The sequence below is a fragment of the Gavialis gangeticus genome, unplaced genomic scaffold (assembly GCF_001723915.1).
Source record: "Gavialis gangeticus isolate Ggan-Ray unplaced genomic scaffold, GavGan_comp1, whole genome shotgun sequence".
NCBI classification, from domain to species: domain Eukaryota; kingdom Metazoa; phylum Chordata; order Crocodylia; family Gavialidae; genus Gavialis; species Gavialis gangeticus.
In genome coordinates, this window is record NW_017729022.1 from 171,250,683 (window position 1) to 171,260,359 (window position 9,677).

Sequence of the window (9,677 nt, forward strand, 5' to 3'; positions counted from 1 at the left end):
TTTTTCCTGCTGGGCTCTCACATATATGAGCCTTAATAATTTTTTCAAAGACTTTACCAAGGATGGAGGTGAGACTGACTGGCCTGGAGTTGCTTGGATCCTCCTTCCTCCCCTTCTTGAAAATAGGGACCACAATGGCCCTTTTCCACTCCCCTGGGACCTGGCCCATGTGCCATGAGTGCTCAAATAGTCTTGCCAGTGGCTGTGCAATGACATCAGCCAGTGCCTTCAGTACCCTCAGATGGAGCTCATCTGGGCCTGCCAACTTAAACTCATCCAGTCCTTCCAAATGACTCTTCACTATCTCAGGGTCAACACTTGGTGGTCTGGCACCCTGCTGTTGTCTCTGCGATCAGATTGTGAGACTTGTCTCACCCCTTGTTTAGGAACACTGAGGCAAAGAACTCATTGAGGAGTTCAGCCTTGTCCCCCCTGTCTGTCACCAATTGCTTTTGCCTGTTCAGTAGTGGTCCTATACCACTCTGGGCCTTCCTTTTACTCCCTATATATCTGAAAAACAATTTTTTGTCATCATTGGTCAGTTCACACTTTGCACTAGCTGTATGCCAGACCATATTGCTAGAGCTAGGATATTAAGATTAATAATTCATACTCTTCAGAAAACCAAGGTTCTCCACCTTTGCATTGCGATGCTGCATTTATTTCTAATATGGGGCATTTCAACATATAGCAGACCTGTAAATGGCTCATTTGGGTTACTATTTTGACTTTTATCCATTCACAACAGTTTCAGTACATGGTATCCAAATCCTTAATCATTCCTTGACATTTTATCCCTGATGTCTTATACCATTAGAACTGTGGAACTCTAAACTGCTGGATGTTAAGAAAAGCAATTTTCTTCAGTAGCAGCTACTAACTTTTGTGTTTAGCATTTAAGTATGCATGGTAGGACAGGAAGTCAGAACCTAGGACTTCTCTGGATCAGTGGAAAAGGCCCTTAGGAACTAGTAAATTTGTTCCAAATGCTGGCTATAGGATAGTGATAATGAAGAAATGGATAATGAGAGAGAAGAGATGGAAGAATCTGATGTTAAAAGTCTTTTTTCAACATTAAAATGTCTGTTGCACATTACCTGAGAACCTATATTGTTAGTGAAACTAAGGATATCAGTTGAATGTGAAGTTAGACTAGGCTAAATCAGCAACTGCAAGGAGGAAATGAAAAATATTAACTAAACAAAATCATTATTGGAAAAAAAAGATGGGAAGTTTGAAAGGACAAGGATGTATGTGACTGACAATGGAAGTTTGAGACATATATTTTGTTTAAGTAAGCTGTAGAATGTACTAACTGCAAACTTTTTGTAAAGTTAAGCTGTTCATAGGTGCCATGCACATTAGCAGGTTTGATGTGGTAGCTCACGTACTTTAAATAATTAGAATAAAATACTACAAAAAAGGTGGTGCTTTGAGACTTGGGATTTAATATGAAGTTTGTCCTCTGCTTTCTGTCAGAGTCCGTCCTCATCACTGTCTGGGTTGCTTGATTAACCATACTTTAAGATGATTTACTAATTTTAAGAATTAGTTTATGTTCTGATTTTATTCAAACCATAATATTTGTAATATTACAACAACAAGAATAATAAAGATTATTATTGTGGTGGTGGTGGTGGTTGTTATTATAACAACAACAGACATTTTTAATAACTATTTTCTGCAAGTTCTTTAAATGTGAGCATTACTGTACTCTAATCTTTCAGGGTCCTCAATGTAGAGTTTTCAACTGAGCTATTTCAGAGGTACTAGGTTCAGTAAACAATAGGACAAGCTGCTGAATTAGCAACACACGGGGGGTGGGGGTAACTCTACCAGAAAACATACAACAAGAAAACAAAATTATTTTTCTTTTGTAGATAACCGGGGTGAGAAGATGAAGAATCAGATTAAGCAGATGATGGATGTTTCCAGGGTATATCTCATTAAATTGTCTAAAATACTGCCACGTTTCATTTATGTCTAGGTCTATAAAATACTCCTGTTTCCATTTCTGCAGGTTAGAACAATGTTATCTATAGTTGAAGAAGATAGAAATCTCTTACAGTCCAAGCTGAGTGATGAAATAACAGCCAGACATGAGCTAGAAGGTAGGTTCAACAAAAGAACTACTTTAGTACAAAATACTGTGATATAGAAATGGATGATAAAACACCCCTTTATGTGGTTTAGTATGTTTGCTTGGTGGTGGTTTCTGTTTGCTCATGTGTGTGTTTTCTGTTTGCAGAGCAAATAAAAAAACTAGAACATGATTCCTGTTCGCTACACACAGCCAAAAGTCGACTTGAAAATGATTGTAAAACTTTACAGCAGAAAGTAGAGATTCTCAACGAGCTCTATCAGCAGAAAGAGATGGCACTTCAAAAGTAAGCCTTAAATTCCCTTTCTACAAGGTTCACTAGCGTGGTTATTGTTTCCCATTCTTCCTTATTTTTTTTACGATGGATTATTTAACTCCTTTGCTCTGCTTACGTTATATGAAGAATAATCAAAAAACTTAGGCTCTTATGGAATGGCAGCAACAGTTTGTGTGCCGGTAAGGTTGAATCTACCCAGTTTTTAAACCAGTGATTCTTAACCAGGGGGCTGTGGCACCCTGGAGTGCCTTGAGATCCTTTCCAGGGTTGATTCGCTTGTCTTTCTTGGAAGGCTGTGAATATTCTGGCCCACTGTAGTTCTTTTCTTATACTCTTTTTACTAATGTTGTCTTTACCGTGGATGTGGCCAGGTTTCCAGATTTCATCTGTATGCTCTAGTAGAGGGGTGGCCAACCTGCTACAAATGGCACAGGCAGCAGGACAGAACAGGGAAAGGTCAGGCAGCACAATAGAAAGTAGGATGGAAAGCAGAGCAGGCAGAATGCAGAGCAGGAGATTGGACAGGGGAAGGGTATCAGAGTGGCACTTGAGGTTGGTGCAGCGCTAATTTTTGGCACGCCTGCCAAAAAGGTTGGCCTCCACTGCTCTGGGATGTGTAGCATGGTGAAGTAATATGTTTTTTCTTTGCAGGAAGCTGACTCAAGAGGAATACGAGCGTCAGGAGAAGGAGCAGAAATTGTCTGCTGCAGATGAAAAAGCAGTGTTGGCTGTTGAGGAAGTGAAAGTTTACAAGTAATTTCAGTTTTTATAGTTATATCCTAACTTTGGATATTGGGGAAACTTAATTTAACCTGTCATTTTACAGGCAAAGAATTCAGGAAATGGAGGAAGAATTGCAAAAAACAGAGAGATCTTATAAAAACCAAGTAAGTTGTTCCTACCCACTGGTTTTTGGTCACTGTTGGCTTTCTATGTCATTGTGACACATGTTGATGTCTAGGATCAATTAAGTGTCAGTCAAGCTAATGCGCCTTTCTTTTTAATAACTCTCAGATTGCTACTCATGAGAAGAAGGCCCATGACAATTGGGTAAGAAGGTTTTGTTTGTTTTTTCTTTGAGGGGATGGGTTGTTTTGTTTTGCTTTTTCTGACTTTTTACTATGTTTCTTAAGTTGTCAGACTTACTCTGCAGTTTGCCAGCTGTTTGAATTACTTGAAACTAAATATATTTAAACTTTGGGTTGCTGTCATTCTGTTTCTCAGTGTCCTCAGCTTCCTCTCTACATGCTTTTCCTTTTTCTCCCAAATAGCTCATTGCACGCTCTGCAGAGAGAGCTTTGGCAGAAGAAAAGAGAGAAGCAGCCAATCTGAGACAAAAGTAAGCATGTAACAAGCTATTCACAGCCCAGTCCAGTATGTTCAGCAATGTTCAGTCCAAGAAGGAAGAAACTCTATTGGAAAACAGATGCTACCCACATTATTTGAAATTCTGAGATGCATTTTTTTTTTTTTTAATTTACTTAACTATTATATTCTTAATTGAAAGGTTAAACTTTTGGGGGGCTAGGATACCTTAACAGCATTACACTGTAACAAAGTATACTTAGAATAATTATTTGAACTCAGGTGCTTTATTCTTTTTTATTAGATTAATAGAAGTGAACGAAAAAATCACAATGCTTCAAAGGCCATTAATTGTAAAACCAACTCCTGGCAGACCTGACCGTCAAGTCCCACCACGAAGAGGTAAATATTGTTCTTTCCCTATAGGTTTTGAAGTCCTGGGCCTGTTAAACATTTGTAGAGTAACATGAACTTTGAAATCATGGAGAGTATTGTTCCACCTATTATGCAGGTCCACTGAGCCGAGATGGCTCTTTTGGGCCATCACCTGTCAGTGGTGGAGCTCCTTCTCCACCCATGATGGAAGCTCCTGTACGGCCCCTCTCTGCTCCTCGAAGGGAAGGTCCAAGAGGTGAATTTGGTAAGTAGTGTCACTTCTTTCTTCAGGGATGCCATGGGTGTGGGAATGCTGAAGTGTAACATCTGCTTTCACTTTGGCCTCAGTTAGCTTGTGCCTCTGTTCCTGTCTGCAGACCTCAGAGGTGCAGAAAATGGATTTGTGATGGAAACTGCTTGGAGGGCTTAAATATTGCCTCTTACAGGTGCTTATTGTCCCAGGAAAATGTTACTAGTGAACTGAGAGGGAGCCTAGGTCAAACCTGCAAATATGTCAAATGCTTTACTTTAAACAGGCTGAGGGGCATTTGGTGCAGAAATGCATTTTGTCACTTATCTTTTTTAAATTACATTTATTTCCCCTTTGAAAGTCTTTGGATACAACTTGTGCTGTCAGAATGATAGTCTGGAATGTCCCTACCAAAACAAAACATGCCAAGAAACCCATCCAGAACCAGCTTCCGGACTCATCTCAATCTTTATTTTTAGCTCTGCAGGTTATCTTTTTTATGCAAGTTAGTCCAAGTATAAATTGTTTAAAGTTATCAATATTATTGAGACCACAGGTTCCCTGGCAAGAGCAATGATTTTAGTAGACTTGGTTTTAGCTAGCAATCCAATAGTTTTGCCTGTTCAGTGTTGTCATGGATGCTTGTAAATGTATCTATACCCAGGACAAGTTTTGTGCAGGTGAAAATGGTGGAAAGTGCTGGCTCTGTTCACATGTACTTTCGGGCCACTTTAAAAAGTGACAGTCAACTTAAGATGTAACATTATGGGTTACTTCATATGGAAACACTTTGCAATCTGCTTATTTTTGGTGGTTCTGATGTGTTGGTCAACCAAGTTTTTTGCATTTTCTCTGCTGGGTCGCTGGGGAGAATCTAGGATTAGCCTTTTGGTATTAAAGGGTTGAAGAAGAAACTGCCTCAGTTTTCACTCTTTCCCTAGTGGTAATAATGAGAGGTGTGGTAAATGGATGTGGATGTTTGTTTTATTATAAATTGAACAAACAAGCGTGTGCCTCATGCATGTTTCCCTTTAAGGCACCATGGTGGATGGTCCTCCAGTACCAAGGAGGCCACCAGAGTTATCTGGAAGAATGTCTGCTCCAGGTGAGTTACACAGGCTGCAACCACCTAGCAGTCCAGTCTGTCAACCATGTCACTGGTTACCCAACAGTGAATTTGATAGACCATGCTCCTCTTCCAAATGTAGCAGTACAGTAACATGGAACTTGGGCTGTTTTTCCAGATCTCAGCCCTGCAGTAGCAGCCTTGATCAACAGTGGGCCCAGAACCTCCTCGCCCTCCACAGGACTGGATGGAGTGGTAAGATGAGAACTTCTTTGTTCAGCTGAGAGAGTAGTTTGGGTAGTATTTATGTAACACGCCATACTTGGTATTTCTTAACTGTATCATGTTCTGTTCTGTCTGTATCCTGCTCACTGTCATTATTTGTCACCAAAAAAGCAAAACTGTCCCAAAGAGTCTGAAGTCCCTTATGTATCTCCTGCTCCATCCTCATCTCCTGAAACAGATGCAGTGAGTACTTAAGAGGCTGGATGCGGTGCTGGTTTTTACTCCCTGCTTTGACTGGAAAATGGAATAAAGGGCATGGTGTTCTAAACTTCTGTATGCTCTGCAAAACTAACCATGGGTTGTACCTCTGTGTAAAGGTTTATTTTAACATGCACTTAGAGACACAGAACCACTGTCTGATTACACAGCAGATGTTTTACCTATGTTGCAGCCTTAAGGACTGTATGCAGACACTTACATTAAGGGTGAATAATCTTATGAAATCTTGTATCTGTGGTGTCAAGGACCTTGTATACATTCCTAATATAGTATATAAGGCTCCAGGCCTCTTTTTAAGGGAGGGGGGATTTACTGCTTATTTAAGTGCCATAGGAACACTGCCATATAACTTCAGGGTCATTTTAAAGGAATAAAAAGCACTGGGAGTTAATTGGATTGTGTCCTAGGGTAGAAACTATCATCTCAAAGGCATGTGTGCAGTCCTGAGTGGATTAACCAGTATGCATCCACCTTTGAAGGCTATATATTGCATAGGGGAACTAGGAGTCCTGGCAACTTGTCCTTTGCTGTTTGCTTCTAACTTTGGGCATTTTGGGGCAGAGATTTTACTGTTTTGTTACAATTTTGTGTATTCAAGATTCAAACCAATTTTGCACAGGCTAATCCAGGGCCGAAGGGTCCCCCATCTTTCTCTGGAATTGGGAATTCACCCATAATGAATTCTCCGGTGACTGGACCTCCACCACCACCAGTTAGATTTGGACCACCACCTTCTCTGCGTGGACACTATGGGCCTCGACCCCTTCCTCTGCCCTTAGGTATGCATGCACTGCCTTGTGCTGGAATTGGACTTTCTCTGGCCCTGCCCTTTTCTTAGCAGTAGTACCTCCTTCACATCCTCCTCCAACAGTGAGAAACTTTTCTTTTAAATGCAAATGCATCTTTAAGGGTCCTGCTACCACCTCAATTACCTTGCTGCCCAAGAGTGATGTGGCAGTTGAAAATGTAAAAGGAAACTAGCAAAAAACCCATCAGGATGGAAGTTATAGCCTGCAATGCATATGGATGCATTCTCTTTTATGTATAATTCCACACTTTTTCTGAAGATGTCAGGCTAAAATTGGAAAGAGTATGTGCATGAAATGCTGCTGCCCTCACCCCCAATGAGTGCGATGAGGGACAATCGGTACCTTAATGGATTTTAAGTGCTGGTTCAACTATTCAGATTTTTTCCTTTCCTTCTAGTTCGTGGTCCTCTCCCACCACCTCCAGCTTCAAGGGACTACATACCTGGCCCACCAGGAATGAGAGAACTGCCTCCTCCGGATCCGAGAGGATATATACGTGGACCCCCTCCTTTCAGACCATTGGGCCCTCTTGGCCCAAGAGATTACCCTCCTGGCCCACGGTTACCCCTACACCCACATGGTCCAAGGGACTATCCACCACCTCCAAACAGAGACCTGCCTCCAGCTGGACCTAGAGACTACCCACCAGGCTCTCTGCGTCCACCATCACCAGCAGGCTCAAGGGACTACACACAACCCCCAGAACAGAAACCTTAACTTGCATCTCTGGCCAGCAGCTCGTTGGAATAGACTCTAGCACCTTTCCGCCAGTGAGACTTCTCAATAGCTTCAAAGGAGAACTACCTTTTAATTTGGTCTTAGACTTGGTTTCAGTATAGTACAATACTTGCAGGATGGATTTCCCCTGTTGCTACCAACATTTAATATGCATTTATGATCACTTTTAAACTTGGCCTGCAAGAATCATTTTGTGATAGACTTGAACCTGCTTCTTACAGCTGTAGGCCACCTGCAGCTCTAAATGTGCAATACAAAAGTACCTGTGTGGCTGGTTTTAATTAAATGTAACCTATGTAACCAGTTGGTGATGACTTAATTTCATGAAATATGTAATCAGAATGTTTCCTGTGGAAATAATTTTTTAAGTAAAATGCTACCCTATCTGCCTTCTCCATCACATTATTAACCTGCAGTTACTGTAGACCAGTGGCTTACATACAGTGTACATATTTTTCAGGTGGCCGATCTTTGATTAGGTGCACAAAATATGCTGTACTCAGAAGATTCTAATAAAGACAGCACAATGGCTTTTGCTACCCTTTGAAGATTTTATTCTAGCCCCAAGTTAATTGCTGCTGGTAGAGACACTGATTCATTAACTGGAGCATAAGTGTAACTTCATCCAGGTGGCTTGTATCTCAAATACCTTAAACTCCTCTTGCTCAAGAGATAAGCCTATTTTGTAAGCAAGGCTAAATATGAATTACATAACTTGTTTTACAGTAAGAATCTAGATCCAGGTCAATTACTGTCAAGAGAACCTCTAGACTTGCTTGCATATTGCCTTCCATTTTCAGAGCATGTCCCTTATCATCATCAGCTAATATCTGCCATTGTAAGGAAAAAAAGCTGGTTAGCCACTGATACATGTCACAACTGCATTATAATGTTAGTGGTAGTTGACAGCACTTAAAAAGCTAATGTGCTTGCAAGAGAGCTATAGGTTTTGAAGCTTCTGTGAGATGCACAAATACAAGACTGCAAATTGGAACTTAGTTAACGAGCTGTTTATAAAGTGTGGTGCCCCTTAACTTCTACCTCTAGCCCTAAGGCTGCTGGCCATCACCTGTGCCCATGAGGATACCCAAAAGAAGTGTGTAGTCATAGAGCTAAGTAGCTAGTTGTGCAGCACTTTGTTTAAAACAAAGACAACTGAAAAAGAAAGCAGAACTTCACACTTAAAATATTTGCTACTGTCCCTAAAGCTCTACATCAGTAAGCTTTACTTCATTCCAGGTTGTTGTAGGCCAAAACTTGAACAAAAAGCAACAGACCAGACTGCTTCAGTTGTTTTATATACTTAAAAAAATTGGGATTTCACTTGACAATGAAAGGGTGAGGATCAATGTTACTTTACTTTCTTATTTAAAATGTGTACTTCAACATGGTCAGTAAGTAGTACTGGCTGTCTAGCTGCAACGAGTTGCAAGTTTCAGTCCTTTGTTTTGATGGTCAGAAAGGAACCAGAACTGGAGAACAAGCAGGATGTCAAACATAATGGAAAAGGACAACTACATGTTATACTACAGCTTTCCTGCCAAAATGCAAACAGCCATTTGACTTCAGTTTCAGGTATTACATACAATCTTTATGTTGCTGTGTATGAAGACTTAAGATGAAAAGCAGAACTGTTGGACATTATGTAAACAAACCTGTGTTTGTTTCATGACAAGCAACAGTCTATTTGGGGGCAGGGGAGTTTTTCAATGAAAGTCAGCTCATGAAGAATAAAAAATTGCAAACACAAGTGATGTCTATGCAATAGAGACCCCCAGTGTGAATTAGTTAATACAAAGCTATAATCCTATTAAAACAAACACAGTACATGGAATATCAAGTTAAATGCACAAGGAAGTGTATGAGTATTTCTTTAAGCTGAGAAAAAGATTTATTAGTGTAGTTTAACTAGAAAGGTAGTTCAAATGCTGTTTTTTGGGGGTTTTTTTAATAGACTGGCTAGCCAGCCAGTATAATTAATTCATAGAATCATAGAAGTAGGGTCAGAGGGGACCCTGTAGATCTTCAAATCTGACCCTCCTGCCTGGGCAGGAGAAAAACTGGGTTCAAATGACTCCAGCCAGGTAGGCATCAAGCCTCTTCTTAAAGACCCCCAGGGTAGGAGCCAGCACCACTTCCCTTGGAAGTTGGTTCCAGACCCTAGCTGCCCTGACTGTGAAGTAGTTCTTATGGCTGTCTAATCTAAACCTACTCTCCAACAACTTGTGGCTATTATTCCTTGTTATGCCAGG

At 40.6% G+C, this 9,677-nt stretch overlaps 1 protein-coding gene across 2 annotated transcripts in view; it reads left to right on the plus strand.

Annotated features, from left to right (window-relative positions):
* The window catches only part of MIA3 (MIA family member 3, ER export factor), a 41,434-nt gene extending 33,461 nt beyond the window's left edge, over positions 1-7,973 (plus strand). The window contains exons 16-29 of one of the 2 annotated variants that reach the window (XM_019516485.1): positions 1,881-1,936; positions 2,021-2,111; positions 2,249-2,387; positions 3,030-3,131; positions 3,205-3,265; positions 3,393-3,428; positions 3,650-3,717; positions 3,988-4,085; positions 4,195-4,323; positions 5,345-5,413; positions 5,553-5,629; positions 5,771-5,842; positions 6,498-6,657; positions 7,085-7,973. In XM_019516485.1, the coding sequence (XP_019372030.1) occupies positions 1,881-1,936; positions 2,021-2,111; positions 2,249-2,387; positions 3,030-3,131; positions 3,205-3,265; positions 3,393-3,428; positions 3,650-3,717; positions 3,988-4,085; positions 4,195-4,323; positions 5,345-5,413; positions 5,553-5,629; positions 5,771-5,842; positions 6,498-6,657; positions 7,085-7,404 (1,478 nt within the window). In that variant the 3' untranslated portion in view covers positions 7,405-7,973. The remainder of the gene's footprint in view (positions 1-1,880; positions 1,937-2,020; positions 2,112-2,248; positions 2,388-3,029; positions 3,132-3,204; positions 3,266-3,392; positions 3,429-3,649; positions 3,718-3,987; positions 4,086-4,194; positions 4,324-5,344; positions 5,414-5,552; positions 5,630-5,770; positions 5,843-6,497; positions 6,658-7,084) is intronic. The other variant, XM_019516486.1, reaches the window with a different exon arrangement.
* Positions 7,974-9,677: the final 1,704 nt, after the last annotated feature.